Raw genomic sequence first — 18207 nt, 5'->3', positions numbered from 1 at the left:
ATGCAATTATTTATTCGTTTATGTAGATACATAAGGATTGAATTATTGATGTGAATGTTTGTAGTTTACAGTCTCTCGAGAACACATAGGCGTATAAGTAAATGCATCTGTGTGTGACATCTCTCTGGGCTGCCTTATATATGTGTATACTTGATTTGATTATTGACGTAAATACTGCTTAGCATGGCCTTAGTGATGGTATAGCTTAGTGATGCTAATATCCGTGACACTGCCCTCCACCTAAGTCTGATCGTCCCGATCAGACAAATCTCTCGATCTAAACGCTGCTAATATTTCCAAATGAACCACTTTCATTTTTGTTCGTGGTTTGGTAGTGGTTTGTATGCGGTACACTACATCGTTGATCCGTTTTACAACTTTGTATGGGCCTTATAATCTTTGCTCGTTGCCTTACCAGATCGTGTATCTCTCTCAGCTCTTCTTCCAAGACATCAGTGGATTTCTTGACATTCCTCTCCGCATCGGCATCTATCCCATACTTCAAATCAGCTGGCAGTCGAAGGTCATTGCCAAAAATTACCTTTGCGGGAGTTTGGCCCGTTGTGTCATGTACTGCCGATCGGTAGGCCATCAAGAATAATGATATGTGTGTATCCCAGTCCTTATGGTACTTGTCTACTACGTTCCCTAAATGCTCCTCCAATGTTCTATTTAAACGTTCCACCATACCATCGGACTGAGGATGCAATGCAGTTGTCCGTGTTTTTCGAATGCCCAACTGCTTGCATATTTCTTGGAACACAGCTGATTCAAAATTCCTGCCTTGGTCAGAATGTAACTCCATTGGTACACCATACCTTGCAAACCATTCGTTTTTAACCACTTCTGCTTCTTGGTTTGGGATTGGGTATACCTCTGGCCATTTACTGCAATAATCCATAACCACCAGTACGTATTTGTTTCCGCGGTTGCTAGTAGGAAATGGACCTGCGACATCCATGGCGATCCTTTCAAAGGGTGCACCTGAAATATACTGCTTCATCTGGCCATGACTTCGGGTTTTGGGCCCTTTCGCTCTGTTGCATATCCACTCGGTGACCGACTGACGGCAACCAACCCAATATAATCTCTGCTTAATTTTCTCGAGTGTCTTCGTGATTCCAAGATGACCTCCACTTGGACCATTGTGCAGCTCGCTGAGCACGTCAGGAATCCTCTTTCTGGGAACAACTATCAGTTTCTTCTTGCATTGACCATCCTCACTCTCCCATACTCGATGCAAGCAACCTGATATCAATTCTAAACTGTTCCACTGTGCCCAATATGACTTCGCAATGGGACTCTCTGCTGACATCTCCTCTCTGCTTGGTCTTTCGTTTCGTTCTAGCCTTTGCATAACATGTGACAGATCTGTATCTTCTAGCTGACACTCCCTTAGTTGTTCCTTGTCCCATTCATCCGTACACGTTTTAGTCATTAGCCGGATATCTATAATGTCTTCTTTAGCCTCGGCCTTTGAACAGTGCTTGCATTCCAAACTACATGGTCTTCGTGACATTGCATCAGCATTTCCATGGGTACTACCTTTTCGATGCTCAATGGAAAAGTCATAGCTTTGTAGTGGCTCGATCCACCGTGCCAATTGTCCTTCCGGATTACGGAACTGCAGAAGCCATTTCAACGCTGCGTGATCTGTCCTGACACGGAATCGCTGGCCGTAGAGGTATTTGTGAAAATGTTTAATGCACTCTACCAATGCCAACAGCTCTCTCCGCGTAACGCAATAGTTCCTCTCTGGTTTTCCAATCGAACGGCTGTAATATGCAACTACCTTTTCCTGTCCATCGACCAGTTGTGATAAAACGCCTCCTATAGCATATCCACTAGCATCTGTATCTAGAATAAATGTTGCTCCTGGAATCGGATATGCTAACATTGGGGCAGTGCACAAACGCTCCTTCAATGTTTGGAAAGCCACTTCTTGCTCCTTCTTCCATTCAAAAGCTTTATTTTTTCTTGTAAGCTCATGGAGGCTATGGGCTACGCTGGAAAAATTTGGTACAAATCGGCGGTAATATGTGCACAGCCCAAGAAAACTTCTCAATTCATGTAGGTTCTGTGGTATTGGCCAATCCTTTACAACCTCTATCTTTTCGTTCGCAGTGCAGATGCCCTCTGTCGTTACCTTGTGACCCAAATAATTTACTTCCTTTTTAAACAGCGCACACTTTTTGGGACTTAACTTCAGACCAGCGCCAGCTATTCTCTGGAAAACTTCCTCCAAGTTCTTAAGATGTTCATCAAAATTCTTGCCCAATACGATGATGTCGTCCAGGTACACTGTTTTCGCTTATCAAATAAAAGACATCGCTTATTGTTTAATTCAAAGCTGATTTTTATTGTCGCCTTGCGCGCTTTCTTTACAATAGTGCTTTGCTCTACACTCAAAATGAAACTGATTCAATATGACATACTCTCGCTTGAACATCCTCCGGCCTTGAGACTCGATACAGCTCTAGGCTCAACAGGTTCTATTGGTAAGATACAAAGTTTCTGCACGGGACGGCTAATGGTATTTTGCCCAGTCCAAATAGTTACATTGCGTACTAATCCATCACTACCTGGATGCAAAGCAGTTACTCGTCCCATTTTCCATAAAGTCGGTGGTGTTACTTTATTTTTTATAACTACCAAGTCGCCCACCTTCATATTTTGTCTAGCTTCTCGCCATTTTGGACGCTGTTGTAGCTCATGTAGGTAACTGTCACTCCAAAGTTTCCAGAATCTCTGCGTTATGAGCTGCCGTGATTGCCAGTAGCTGAGCCGATTCTCCGGCCGTTCCACTGGTATTTGCTCACCTAAAGCTGGAACCAAAGCTTCGCCAATCATTAAATGCCCAGGCGTCAATGGATTCAAATCCTGAGGATCTGCACTTTGAGCGCATAATGGTCGTGAATTGAGAACTGCTCCTATTTCTGCCAATAGCGTTTGCATAGCTTCTATGGTTAATAGTCGGGCTCCCATCACCCGACGCAGATGATACTTGGTTGCCTTCACGGCTGCTTCCCACAACCCACCTTGGTGAGGAGCAGATGGGGTAATAAAATGCCACTCGGTTTGCCGTGTTGATAACTGCTCAAAGAGATCTGAACCACGCCAAGTCTGCAGCATTCTACTCAGCTCTCGTTCTGCACCAACAAAATTTGTCCCATTGTCGCTCCAGAGATGCAGACAGTGGCCATATCGAGATGTAAAGCGGATAAACGCCATTAGGAATGCGTTAGTGGACAGATCGGATACAAATTCTAAGTGGAACGCCTTAGATACCATGCAAACGAAGACGGCGATATAACCTTTTAGAACCACATTGCCTCTGCGACGGTCTGGCCGCACTTGGATGGGCCCCGCATAGTCTACTCCCGAATGCAAAAATGGGCGAGCTGGGCGTACTCGACAAGCTGGTAAGTTTCCTATCATTTGCTCGCACGTTTTTGCTTTTAGCCGTTCGCAATTTACACAGTGTTTGATCAAGGACCTTGATAATGTCCGCATCCCTATGATCCAATATTTCTGCCTTAATGCAGCTGTCAACTGCTGTGCTCCGCAATGTAGTAGCTGCAAGTGTGTCGAATGTGCTATTAGCCAAGCTAATATTCCCTTTCCCGGTGGTATGGCTGGATTACGCTGGCAGTCTGGTAAATATGCCTCTTGCAGACGGCCTATCATTCGAAGTATCCCATCTCGAAGAAATGGGGTCAATGCTTCGATCGCATTTGACAGACGGAGCCCTTTACTATTACCCACACCTTGTCCAATGTGCTCCATTTGTCGTATATCGTCCCCAAAATGGTCGCGTTGTTCTTGTTTGATCCATATTGCCAGCGCGCCCTCGAGTTCACTAATCTCTAAATATGATTTCCGCCTGGTTTCCGATGGTGCTCGACAATTTCGCACGAACCTAAACACCCAAGCTGTTACTCTGATTACTCGAGTAAAGGACGAATACCGGTACAATAATGACTGATCTTTTATTACTACTACGCTTATACCGACCATAGGCTGATAACCGGCCCCCCTTGATTCTCGACTAACCCTGACTCGGCATTCATTATTGACACTTGTCCGTACTTCTTCATGTACCTCATCTGGTGTCTTCGGCCACATAGCTTCCGGGAGCCGTAGAAATTCGGGCCCCTTCCACCACAGCTCGGAATTAATCAACTCGTCCATTGACACGCCTCTGGAAATTGGATCGGCCGGATTCGCGTCGGTGGGCACATACCTCCACTTGCAAGTCGTTGTGTTTCTCTTTATTTGTAGTACCCTATTTGCCAAGAATTGTTTCAGAGAGGCACTATCTCGTTTTAACCAACATAATACTACCATAGAGTCCGACCAGCAATAAGCCGAATGGATTTTGAACTTATGATGTGTTTCGCCAATTGTCATTACACGCTGCATTAATTCACCCAGCAACGTTGCCGCCCGTAATTCAAGTCGAGGTATTGTTTCCTTTTTCAATGGCGCTACCCTAGATTTTGCCAGCAATAGGTTTGATGTTACTAATTCATTATCGTATATAACTGCATATATCGCTGCTCCAAATGCTTGAATCGAAGCGTCGGCAAACCCATGCAACGCTATGTCAAGTCATCGTGAAAACCCAATCCAACGCGGAACTCGTACGCTGTTGAATTGATGTATTTGGGAAAATATTTTCTGCCACATAGTTTTTAGCGGTTCAGGTAAGATCGCATCCCACCCTAACTTCTCCTGCCAGATATTTTGGAGCAAAATCTTGGCCTTTATTATAAATGGCGATGCCAACCCATCGGGGCCAAAAATCCGCGCAGTGATACTTAAAACCATACGTTTAGTCCAAGAGTCAGGATCTACATCAGTTAGCGACTTCACGGCAAAGGACAACTCGTCCGTAGAAGGAATCCATTTTAGACCCAGCACAGATGCTTCATTATAGGTATTGAACCAATGGTCATTATCATTAGATTCTAAATTGAGAGATCGTTGGACATGATTCGAATTTGACCGCCACTTGCAAAGCTCGAAGCCTCCCGCCGCCAAAATCTGTTGCAACTGCTTGCATAGGGATAGTAGCTCCTCTTCCGTGTCAGCCCCAGACAAGCAATCGTCCATGTAAAAATTGTTCAGCACAACCTCTGCCGCTTGCGGCCATTTTACCGCGTTATCCCTCGCACACTGCTGCATGGCTCTAACTGCACAAAAAGGGGACGAAGCCATGCCAAATGTCACTCGGGTAAGGCAGTACTCACGTATTTTCTCGGTGTGGTCTCTCCAGAATATTCGTTGAAGGTCCCAGTTACGCGGGGATATTTTGACTTGAGGAAACATTTGCTTAATGTCTGCCGATACACCATAAGCGTACAAGCGAAACCCCCAAAGCAGGTCGATCAAGTCTCGCTGCAATTTAGGGCCAATCATCTGGACGTCATTCAACGAAACGCCGGTATCCGTTGAACAGGAAGCGTCGAACACTACTCGAAATTTCTTTAAAATGGCGTGGTGGGGAATATAATATGCCTTTCCTTCTGGTGGTCTCGTTGCTAGCATTAACCAGTCTTTGGCTATATATTCGTTTACGAAGGCCTTATATTTTTCTTTTAGTTCCGGTTCTCGCCTAAATCGCTGCTCCAACCGTAAATATCTTTGCAATGCTGTTACGCGATTAGAGCCAATACGATCCCAATCACGTTTAAGCGGAAGCTGCACAACATATCGTTTCTCCTGTAATTCAAACGTGTGCGTTTCCAAGAAATGGGTTTCGCTAAAATTTCCGCTTCGAAAAGATTTCGTACTAATTGCTCAAGATGCTCATCAAATTTCGTAGAATCGCCGTCGGCTATATTGATCCCCACAACGTGTGAGTTAGTGGGGGGTTCGCCAAATAGAAGCCAGCCTAAGCGAGTCTCCTGCGCCACAAACCCCGAAGATAGACGCCGCATGTTTTCCTGCATCAGCTGAGCCCACGCACCAACCCCCAACAATATTTTTACTTGTGCTGGTTGATAGAAAGTCGGATCTGCTAAGAAATTGGATATGTCACTTGGTAAATTTTTCATCTGCATTTCAGTCTGGGGCAATAGCTTTCCTCCCAAAACCGATGGAACCACTAGGCACGTGATAGGAATCCGAAATTCGTCGTCGTAAAGTGACATCAAATGCACGGTAATACGCTTGTTACAGATATGACTCTCAGTCCCTAAAGCAGAAGAGACACCAACTAATGTTCGTTGCATATGGATTTGATTATGTATGACTATATCTTTATTAATTAAATTTATCTGTGCGACAGTTAGTTTGGTTCTCTCTGTAATAAGTTATAGGTTGTGTTGCATGGCTTAAAAGTCCACTACTTCGACGTTCGAGCCAAGCAAAAAAATCATTCTTTAAATTTGGAATGCGATCCGTGGGACGAACCATTTCCCACTGTGTACGCGATGCGCTGTCCAGACGTGATTCCAAAAAATTTAGTATAAACAAGTCACGTTGCTCCTCAGGCCCCAATTGTCTTGCCACCATTCGCATGCTGTTACGTGTAACATCGAGCATATTTCTTATTAGAGCATGGGTGGCCTTCGACCAACATGGCAAGTTGTATATTGCTGAGCAATGTGCGGCATGACATAAATATTCATTGTCATATGCCAAACACAACGTCCGCCACGCATCGGCAAAGCTATCGTTACGCTGGGGCCAAAACCCTAAAGCTCGATCTGCATCGTCCTTAACACAACTTTGAAGTCGACGCAGCCGCTGCAGATCTGTGAGATGCGGATTTTGTAGCACTTCCGCCGCAAAAATATCACGGAATTGAATCCACTCACGATGGCTTCCGTAAAATATAGGAAGACGATCTGCCAACGGCAATTCTGCAAACTGGTATTGCAACGCTCGGCTAGTGATAGGAATACATACTGTTGTAGAACAACTAGGCTCTGTCACTTTGATTTTTGTGTTTAAATTTGCACTAACCCTAACATAGACATCCTCTACTGCTTGGTAACTTGAAGACCCATCTGCTCGCTGCAATTCTTCAGGAAATATCTGTCGCAATTCACGATCTTTTACTTCAAACCTATCCCAAGCTCTATTTAGGATGTCCAAACGAGTTTTCAAAACCTCAACGCTCATATCGTCCAAAGTGGCCGAAGCCAACCAATCTGCTTGACGTTGAATTTGTGCCACAATGGACTTTATCTCACCCTGAATGTGGACTACAACATCAGCATTACCAGTAACTGCTCCACTAACAATTTCCGGAGTCACTGCTAACATCTGCGCACCAACGGCTTGCGCCATGGTCACTTTCTCACTTGGACCCACTTCTCCACTAACAATTTCCGGATTCACCTCTAACATGTGCACTCCAACTGCTTGCGCCATGGTCTCTTGCTCACGAGCTAAAAATAGAAAATGAACAATGAACAAAACGATTTGCAAGTATTTTCAACAGCTCCAGGTCTCTTAAATTGTATTTATCCTGATTTAAACTATATAAAGGAACTCAGGTTCCCGTTTATTACAAATCGCAGGAAATCGCTTTGAAAATTTACTAAGAAGTTAACATGTCCATTTCTATCGCCGCTTAAATTATTTCATAAATATTGCGCCAAGCTACCCAACAAAAGTCAATAACAAAATTTATTGCAATTTCATCATGTCGCAGCAAAAGAAATATAAATTTTATTCGCAGAGATATTTTACATAACACATGTACTTTACAAATATATAACTATGCATAATATCCTCAAGTCGCAGCTATGCCCGTGATTGCAAAGAAAACTCCAAATCGCCGATAGCTTGCAAAAAAGTCGCTGTATCTACATATACCACTTCTAGACACATTAATACGCACCATTATTCTTGTTTTTTTTCATCTTTGCCTCCTCGCACCTTGATTCGCCTGCCCTCTTCTTGCCTTTTCCCGCTGAAGATTGCATTGCTTTTGCTTTCGGCATTGTTCCACCAAATAATACCAATTTATCCAGAAATGCGATTAAACAATCAATTAGATTCCCTTTGGGACAATCGAAAAGCGACAAGATAGTAATTTGTTAGAAAATTCCAGAAATCTACTGAAAATCTTAAATAGTTTTGTATAATCAGAATCGCAAATACGCCGTAAATTTGTGTATCAACGACTACTGTTAAACGAAGTTCGAAGAGAATTAAGTCTTTCTCGCAGCGTCTGCATTGTATATGGACCATCACTTGTTGCTGTTTTTTTTTTTTTTAATCGCAGTAGGTCATACTCTGCCAATATTCACAGCCTACTTTCTTCCTCATGCATACAACTCTATACACTGCTGTCTGCCTTGTGTAAATAGGTATCATGATACATACTAAACCCAAGACGCAACAATGCTACAGCAACGCCGGCGATAAAAACTATACATACATCTTCGCTGTTTGCGCAGCACACTTCCATACGCTGCCGCTGTTCCTCTTCGCTGAGCACTTAAGAGCAATAAAACTATATAATATAAAACATATATGGATTTTCGCTGTGGTATTGAGCAACATTTATATCAAGTTATCTGCTCTCTACTACTCATCTCATCCATATACACACAGTGCTCGGATTTTCCCAAGCAACAAATAGGCTTGAAAATGAATAAAACGCAAAAATGCATACATATGTATCGGTAAATTAATGTGATAACTTTAAATGTAATGACTGCATATAATTCCCAAAATGCCGCAAGACTTCTTAGCAGTATCAGCCTCCTATTCAACCCAATTAGGAGCATTTTTTTTTTCACAGTACGCCGTAGTATGAGCTAAGAGCAAAAAGAACAATTTTTAAGAGAAAACAACCCATTCCGCTCTTCAGGTATACACATTCAAAACACAAACACATTTTCTCATTTTGCACAAAATTTTCGCTGCTAACTGAAAATGTATCTATTACGCCACTAATCGCTTTATTTAACACTTTTTAACCTTTGTTTCGATGAAGTTGACTGTAAATAATGCACCATCCGGCTCGAAGGACCAAAATATTTTCGCTTATCAAATAAAAGACATTGCTTATTGTTTAATTCAAAGCTGATTTTTATTGTCGCCTTGCGCGCTTTCTTTACAATAGTGCTTTGCTCTACACTCAAAATGAAACTGATTCAATATGACATACTCTCGCTATGACATACTCTCGCTTGAACATACACCAAGCATGTTTTCCAATGTAGTCCTTTCAGTACCTGATCCATGAGTCTCTCAAAGGTAGCTGGTGCATTACAAAGTCCAAAAGGCATCACTGTAAATTGCCAAAGACCATCACCCACACTGAAGGCTGTTTTATCTTTATCTTCCTCCTTCACCTCAACTTGCCAGTAGCCGCTTTTCAAGTCCAGTGTGGAAAACCATTTCGTACCAGATAGCGAGTCCAGAGTGTCGTCAATTCTTGGCAATGGGTAGCTATCCTTTTTCGTTACGTCATTCAACTTCCGGAACTTCCGGTAGTCCACGCAAAACCTCATTTTTCCATCCTTCTTTTTTACAAGTACTACCGGTGAGCTCCATGGACTAGCTGATGGTTCGATGACGCCGCTGTCGCTCATTTCTTGAATGATTTGACTCACAACTTCCCGCTTCGCCAGTGGAACACTACGTGGAGCTTGACGGATCGGCCTCGCATCTCCAGTGTCAATTTGATGTTTCACAACGTTGGTGCGGCCTGGTTTAGAATCATCCTGGTCAAATATGTTTGCGTACTTTAGGAGCAGTTGTTTTGCCTTACTCTGATATGCTTCCTCTAGCCCCTGCGTCCATGCCGTGATGTCATTTGAAAGATCAGTATTACTAGCTGAAACGTGTTCCTGGAGCTGTTCACAGTTAATAACTACTTCAGCCTCTTGGCATCTTCCCAAAATAGCTCCTTTAGTCAGTTTGAGTGGTGATTTGAACTCATTGAGTACTCTTACCGGAATACGTCCATCTTGTTTTGTCATAGCCAGGGTTTTTCCTACAAGTATGTTTAGTGCTGATTTGTTTGCTGCTTCGACAACCCACAATTTGTTTGTCCCACAATCTCCATCAACCTTTGCCCAGATGACTGCTTCGGATTTTGGTGGTATTTGCTGACTCTCTTCAACCAGCACTCGTTTACTGCTGTAGCCTCTCTCGTAGCCGAAATTAAGTGGTACATCCATGTTTTTATATCGCATCGTCTTGCTTTGCATGTCGATCTTGATGCCCTGGTCGATTAAGAAGTCCACTCCAATTATGATTTCATCAACAATTTCTGCCACTATAAAATTGTGTACTACCGTGACGTTCCCAATTGCGACTTCACATTCTACTTCTCCAATTACCTGGGTGTCCTCTCCCGTGGCTGTACGTAATCTTGCTCCAAGCAATGGTCTTATCTTTTTGTTGACTAAATCCGCTCGAATGATGGAATGAGATGCACCCGTATCTAAAGTCAGTAAACGTTCCTTTCCGTCCACATGTCCTCCAACAGTAAGATTGCTCGATCTTCTTCCAATCTGCGAGATAGAGATTATGGGGCATTCAATTGCGGGAGCCAGCTGTCGCCCCTTGCGGCTGACTCGATTTAGTTTAACGATTGAGTGGTCTTGGAGATTTGCTCATCACCTTCTGCTCTGCGTTTACGACCACCCACATTGTTGGAGCTATTGGGACCGCTGCTGCAGTGTCGTGCAATATGACCTGGGTTGCCGCACTTGAAACATTTAATAACTCCGGCATTTTTCTGTTGTGATCCCTTCAGTGCTTCCAAAATTGTGTCTACCCAATCTGGTCTTTCCACTTCCACACGATGAGCTTTGTATGCTGGTTTACTCAATAGTGAGGCCGTTTCCTGAGTCAGTGCATGTGATACCGTTTCAGCAAATGTCAGCTTTGGGTTTGCGTATGTAGCTCGCTTCGTTTCCACGTTCCGTATGCCATTTATGAAACTCAGGATTTTTACCCTCTCGGTGTATTCCACGGGTGCGCCCGCATTTGCGAGATGAGCTGACCTTTCAACATCCGAGGCAAACTCCTGCAAAGTCTCATTCGCTCTTTGGTGACGGTTTTGCAACTCAATTTGGAATATCTGTTTCCTATGCTCGCTTCCATAACGTCGTTCTACAGCAGCCATCAATGTTTCATAACTGTTCCGTTCGTACTCTGGAATCGTCTGTAAGATTTCCGCTGCAGGCCCTTTCAATGCCACGAACAGTGCAGCAACTTTATCTTCCGCATTCCAGTTGTTCACTGCTGCGGTCTTCTCAAACTGTAGCTTGAAGACCTGGAAAGGAACAGAACCGTCAAATGATGGTGTTTTTACCTTTGGATTGCTTGCTGAAACAGCTGGGCGGTTTAGTTGCAGCTCCTGTATACGACCTTTTAAAGCATCTACCTCAGCCTCGATTTTGTTCTCAAACTGCATTATTTTTTCGTCCATACGGGCTTCTAGTTGTACAGAGATCTGCGATGATACCTGTGCTGAAATTTGTCCCGACATTTCGGATATACGTGCCTCCTGTGCTTCAATCCTGGATGCTATTTGTGACGACATTTCGGATATACGTGCCTCCTGTGTTTCAATCCTGGATGTTATTTGTGACGACATTTCGGATATACGTGTCTCCTGTGATTCAATCTTTGCTGTTATACGGTTCTCCTGCGATTCCAGCTGAGCTTCCATCTTGAATGTTATGCGTGTCTCTTGCGATTCCAGTTGGGATGCCATATTTATGGATATTTGTGATGACATTTCTGTTATACGTGCCTCTTGCGCTTCCAGCAGGGATGCTAATTGCGACGACATTGATGCTACTGTCGATGTTTGTGCCGATATTGCAGCCAATATCATGTTCAAGTCTGTGCTGGTAACTGTCTGAGATGTTTCGTTTTTCTCTTCAATTTTTGTTGTCTCCTCGCCATCAAGATGAAAGACATACTCTTCCACATCAATTCCTTCTGCTTCCATTGCCTCTCGTAGCCGTGCCTGAAGTTCAAGTTTAACGCCGCTTGTATTCAATCCACGGCTCTCCAACTCCTTCTTCAGTTGCTGGATCTTCAATTCACTGAACTTTGCCATGTCCTTGTTGTCCTCTGGAATTTATTCAACAATTCCTCTTCTGACACCAATTGTAACGATTTTACAGCAAATTCCTCTTATTTGCCCTTTTGCTAGGTTCGTATCGCTAAACTGTTGAATAAATAACTCCAATATTGAATAATGGAAAAATGGCCTTTATTAAAATACTTCACAATAACACTCAAACTGTGCAACTAATAGCTTAATAACCAAACTGATAGCTCAAATGAAACTCCACTATTCAAAATAATACTGCTATTGCTCGCTAGATATCGTCTTAGTCGTAACTGCTTGACAACTCAAATCAAACTCAAACTCCTCGCCTTTACTGTCGCGCCTTTTATACTTTTTTATTTCTAATTGCATACTTCTAGGCTTTTCCATTCCAGAACTTACTAGTTACTTTAGGCTACAAAATCGCCAGCCATACTACGTGCACAAATTATTGCCCTCTCTTGTGACAACTCAGATAAGATATATGCATGTGTTTGTGCATTGCCGCTCCACTGCTCGTATACGTACATATGTGTAGACGCAATTATTTATTCGTTTATGTAGATACATAAGGATTGAATTATTGATGTGAATGTTTGTAGTTTACAGTCTCTCGAGTACACACAGGCGTATAAGTAAATGCATCTGTGTGTGACATCTCTCTGGGCTGCCTTATATATGTGATTTGATTATTGACGTAAATACTGCTTAGCATGGCCTTAGTGATGGTATAGCTTAGTGATGCTAATATCCGTGACAATATTTAACTACGACATGCGTGACTATAGTTTGAGTAGGCTTATACAGTCAATTCACGACGAAGAAAACCAGGAAACAAATACCAAATGAGGTGACTTATATTTACAAACGAAACAGCAAATTGAAAAAGAGAGAATAAAGTGGCAGCAGCGATTTAATCAACGCCATCAGCAACCGACACGATATAACAAGGGCGACTTAGTTATGATTACCAATGTATCAACAGCCACAGGGGAGTCACACAAGTGAGATGCAAAATACAAAGGCCCATATATGGTTATAAATGTTTTGGATTATGACCGATATATTGTAGAAGATATTCCCGATGTACCTGTAACTCAAAGACGTTATTGCGGAATTATTTCAAGTGATCAAATGAAACGTTGGTGCCAGCTTAGTCCAGAACTTGAGATAGAGAACAGCGATGATAGTTCAACCGACGATTAATCGAGGCCGCTTAATTGAAGTCAGGAGAGGCCGAACTGTAAGATACTGTCACAGGATTTGATAAAATACTGTCTCACAGGCTATGAAGTAGACTACGAATTTAGGTTTTGTCATAATTTTTCAGTTTAATTGATTTCAATTTTTATGTTCAAGCGAATTTACTGATTTCAATAAATCATTTTTATAAAACGATCTACGTTCATCCTTGACAATATTAAGTAGAAGAAAATGAAAAAGTTCTGCAGGGCGAAATCAAAAGTACTTGGAATCATGGCAGGAATACTGTTCGTGGTATTGCATATATAAATAAATTAGCGGTTCCCGACAGATGATGTTCTGGGTCACCCTGGTCCACATTTTGGTCGATATCTCGAAAACATATACAACTAAGGGCCACTCCCTTTTAAAACCCTCATTAATACCTTTAATTTGATGCCCATATCGTACAAACACATTCTAGATTCACCCTAGGTTCATTTTACTACATGGCGATTTTCCCTTATTTGGTCTCCAAAGCGTTCAGCTGAGTATGTAACGTTCGGTTACACCCGAACTAAGCCTTCCTTACTTGTTTTTTTTTATAATTATTTTTTATTTCCGTTTTATTTCAATGTGGAGCTGAAGTTGTTTTATGCTAAGTTATTATAAGGAAACAACGCCTGATGGCATTATTTTCCTGGTTGTTATTGCATTCAACCGCGTGCCATGTGTGTACGAAAAACTTCCCTAAAGGAAATTATTCGCTTGTATAAACAATGCCAATCTTTCAACTTTAAAAGTTGTTGTTGTAGCGATAAGGACACCTCCCGAAGGTTTTGGGGAGTGTTATCGATGGTGATGGTCCTATGTCGGATATAGATCTGGTACGTTCCGTTCCATTAAGGTATTAGCCCGACCATCTCGGGAACGTTTTAACATGACCTATCCGCGGCGAATCCAGTTTCACTAACAGACGACGCTCTGGCGACCCCAAGCTCCTCATGGAACTTTAGGGGAGGGAGGGAGGGAATGGCCTGAAGGTTTAATGTGGCCACATAAAGCATTCCCGAGATGGTCGGGCTAGCACCTTAATGGTGCTATGGTACCGGAGCGTACCGGATTTGTATCCGGCAAAGGACCATCACATCGATAACACTCCCCAAAGCCTTCGGGGAGCAACCTCATCGCTACAACAACAACAACAACAACAACCACGTTGAACTTTTACAATTGATCATATTAAATCATTTTAAATTTAACTATTTACAATTCCGGACTACCACTGTAAAATAATGTACCACATTGTCGTGCTAGGAAAATATTTAAATAATTAAATAAATTCACTATAGTCTCGTTTTCGCCGTAAAGTCAGTGTTAAATTGTTCAAATGGCGTTGCCAAACACTTTGGGTACATTTCGACCATTACCGATTGTTAACATCTTAGGAAAAGTTTATCTATTAAAAATCAGCTGTTTGCTAAGAGACGAATAGGATAAACTTTTACATAAACAATCCAATGTTTGCCCAGTTCTTCAATACATGCATATTAAAATTGTTGGGTATGTTTAAGACTCGGGTGATAACAATCTAACATTACAGTTAAAGTACGCTCAACACTAATTACCCGATTTTCATCAAGAAACTGCATTTTTACTGCTACATCTGCACGTAGTTTTTCATATAGTTCTTTATGATGTGAAAAATTCTTTTGAGCTTCCTCTGTGAAAGGACTTTGTGGTAATTCGGGCTTAGTGCTTTCCAAATCCATACGATACGCATCGAATTCCACTCTTTGCGTTTTTAAATAGCAAAATGTGAAAAGATTTTTTTATATCCAAAATATTAATATTAATATAATTTGTCCTACCTTGCCGTTTCGTATTGCCTAATTGTAAGCAATGTATCATCAATGGTTTTATTGCATAATGTATTCACTGATGAAATGAAAAAATTCAGTGAACTCAAAAGTAATTCACCATTTTTCGTAAGATTTCGTTGCGTTTCCGAATTACATGTAAACTCTTCTTGTAATTCTGGACTTTTCTGTGCTAAATCTGCGAATGCTTCTGCTAGCGAATGTTGTGCTCCTACCACATGTTGAAAATGTGAACTAAATGCTCGTGTAAGACGTAATATTGATAAATATTTTCGTTGGGTCTCGCGTAATTGTTCAATTTGCGCTTCAAGCTCTGAATCAACGGTACGTTGTGATTTACCCAATTTTTCCAACATTATTTGCCGCGTACATTTATAAGTTGATATGCTCCAATTTTTTATGCTATCAATTTTTGAAACACCTGTACGTAAAAGACCAGACTCCATTCCATTTATTGGGCTTGTTTGTGTCATTGGCGTTGCAGGCGCTGTGTAAATATTAACCGTACATTTTAGGTATAGAAACGTAATTGCATATTTTGAAAAAAGAAGAAACGATATTCACCAGAATGATTATGAAGTGGAAGACTATTTGGTGGCATAAAGGGCCGGCCTTCAGTTCCGCTGTGTATAGCGCTACCACTTTCATTCATTGATGGTGTATCTTTGAGCATTTCATGAATGCTGCGTTCTGTCTGCATGGAATGTGCCATTTCGTAGATTTATTTCATTCACTTTCAGTGCCCTATATTTTTGTTCTACGGTATTACTCAGTCGGTGACCTAAAATATCTTTTGATGATTAAATTTCTCCAATTAAATCTCCCTATCAAGCGATTCAGTGGTTGGTGACAGCAGATCCGGCAAATTGATATGAAGAGCGAAAGTAAAAAAGCAAAAAATCGATTTTCAACAGTTTACTTGCAACCGTCTGCAGTATCACAGCAACTTTAATTTGGCCGTTAACTTCTGGTGGCTCCCAAAACAATTTCTCACTATTTTAAGTCTAGAAATTTTGTTTTAACTAAACATATACAGAAGTCTTTCTTCATGAAAACTTACTTCGGCGCCGGATATTTTTTATTCGGTTAAAGATGACATTCAGTGCCAAGTATTGATGGAACGATATTTCACTATCAGTCATAGATGACTTGATACCATGGTTCAATTATGTACAGGTTGGCTTATGTCATCAGCTGATTTTATTTATGTCATTGCATGGTCGAAGGGATTGTCAAAAGGAGACGGCAAACTCAAAATGAAACGAACACATTTGCAACATTTTACTTACACATACAAAAACTGCTATGTTTTATGTTTTCATTCCATACCATTCGCACCAACACCGATGCACAGATTTTAACAATTTGAACAGACATATTTTGTTGCTTTACAGATGAGCCAACCTGTATATAGTTAAACCATGCTTGATACGAAACATTTGTTTACGCTCTCAATTTTTTCGCTCTCACGAGGGATTTATCTCAAATTTGAGCTGGAAACAATCACAGATAAATCCCTCGCGCCAGCTGAATCGGGTGCCAGAACAAAAAATTTGCCAGCTAAAATGAAAGACGGGCCAAAAATTTCGGTAAAAATTTAGTTTGACCTACAACTGTAGAATAACGTTCAAAAATTATGGGAAGGATAAAAATACTTGTTTTAGTGTTAATATTATAAGTTCGAAGGCGGAGGGTAAATATTATTTCCCATTCAGAAGTTATCATTAAAAACAGGTTTTGTAAATATGAAGTCCCGATGCAACCAGCCCATTTTGATCACAGAACCTGGAACGTCAGACATGTAGGACAAGCCCTATCCACTCAATAAAGTTAACTATTATGTCTTAGGTTCGATTTACTAAAATTTCAAAAGAATATATGGTTTTCACTTTGAGTTAAATGCGTTACAATATTTGACTAATTAATTTAATCAAAATGAAAATTTTACTTAGATTTGTTTATATTTGACTCTAGCTGGTCGTATTATTGTAAAATAAGTTTAAAGAAATGAATATCTTCTTGGACATTGCCGGGGCTTTCAATAATGTTGCAAAATGGGCGATTATGGATGGTCTTAATTACATTAAAGTACATCCTGCCTTAATCAGATGGATCAGCTGCATGTTAAATTGCAGAAAGATTACATCACAATGGGGATTGTACGAGGCCACGAAATCAGTGGACAGGGGCACGCCGCAGGGAGGGGTGCTATCACCTCTGCTGTGGACGCTGGTCATCAACCAACTGCTCAGGCAATTCGATGAGGGACCCGTAAAACGTACGGCTTTCGCAGATGACGTTGCAATTGTCATAAGTGGAAAGTGCCTTCCAACGATTAGTTCTATGATGGATCGGGCGCTTCGCGATATTCATACCTGGGCATCTAATGTCGGGTTGAAAGTCAATGCGGAGAAGACGGATATGGTATTGTTTACAAAGAAGTACAAGGTCCCGAATTGGACCAGGCCTAAGTTAGGAGGGGTGACCTTACAGGAGAAACCTTGCACAAAATATTTAGGAATCATCCTAGACAGTAAGCTGTCATGGAAGCTCAACGTGGAGGATAGGGTCAAGAAGGCCTCAACGGCACTCTACGCATGTAAAAGAATGCTGGGGTGTACGTGGAGCCTATCGCCCTCTCTTTTTCATTGGGTTTTTACAGCGATTGTAAGCCCTATTCTATACTATGGAGTTCATGTTTGGTGGAAAGCCACACAAAAAACAACATACCTCAAAAATTAGAGGGGTATACAGACTATCGATGCTTAGCATTACGGGAGCCCTGAAAACAACCCCGACGGCTGCACTGTATGCCATTTTGCACATCCCACCTGTAGACCTGGTAGCAAAGAACAAAGCGTTAACGACCGCAACCAGGCTCGGTGCTTCGGGGCAGCTTGAGCGCCGACCATATGGCCATAGTAGTATAGCGTCATCAATCACAAGACGAACAGACTACATGATTCCCTATCTGCGCTTCGAGGGAGATCTTAAGGCCACAATAGAGGTTGGCGCAAGGGTGCGCAAATGGCGGACGAGGCGATACATGTGTACACCGATGGTTCCAAAGTAGTGGAAGGAGTAGGGTCTGCGGTATACTGC

General features: G+C 41.8%; 1 protein-coding gene across 7 annotated transcripts in view; it reads right to left on the bottom strand.

Annotated features, from left to right (window-relative positions):
- Positions 1 to 16264, bottom strand: part of Arfip (ADP ribosylation factor interacting protein arfaptin) — a 121698-nt gene extending 105434 nt beyond the window's left edge. For 5 of the 7 annotated variants that reach the window (XR_010948486.1, XR_010948487.1, XR_010948485.1 and 2 more), the window contains exons 1-3: positions 15670 to 16216; positions 15097 to 15592; positions 14854 to 15019 (exon numbers count right to left, since the gene is read on the bottom strand). Coding sequence is in view for 4 of the 7 variants with exons in the window: in XM_067759314.1 (XP_067615415.1) it covers positions 14854 to 15019; positions 15097 to 15592; positions 15670 to 15817 (810 nt within the window). In the remaining 3 variants the exon portion in view is untranslated. Of the gene's footprint in view, positions 1 to 7217; positions 7401 to 14853; positions 15020 to 15096; positions 15593 to 15669 lie in introns of those variants that run through there. The other 2 variants (XM_067759315.1, XM_067759316.1) reach the window with 2 other exon arrangements.
- Positions 16265 to 18207: the final 1943 nt, after the last annotated feature.

This window comes from Eurosta solidaginis, chromosome 1 (genome assembly GCF_040869045.1).
Source record: "Eurosta solidaginis isolate ZX-2024a chromosome 1, ASM4086904v1, whole genome shotgun sequence".
NCBI lineage: Eukaryota > Metazoa > Arthropoda > Insecta > Diptera > Tephritidae > Eurosta > Eurosta solidaginis.
Note: the sequence above shows the minus strand (reverse complement) of the source record. Positions and strands in the feature narration are given on the sequence as shown.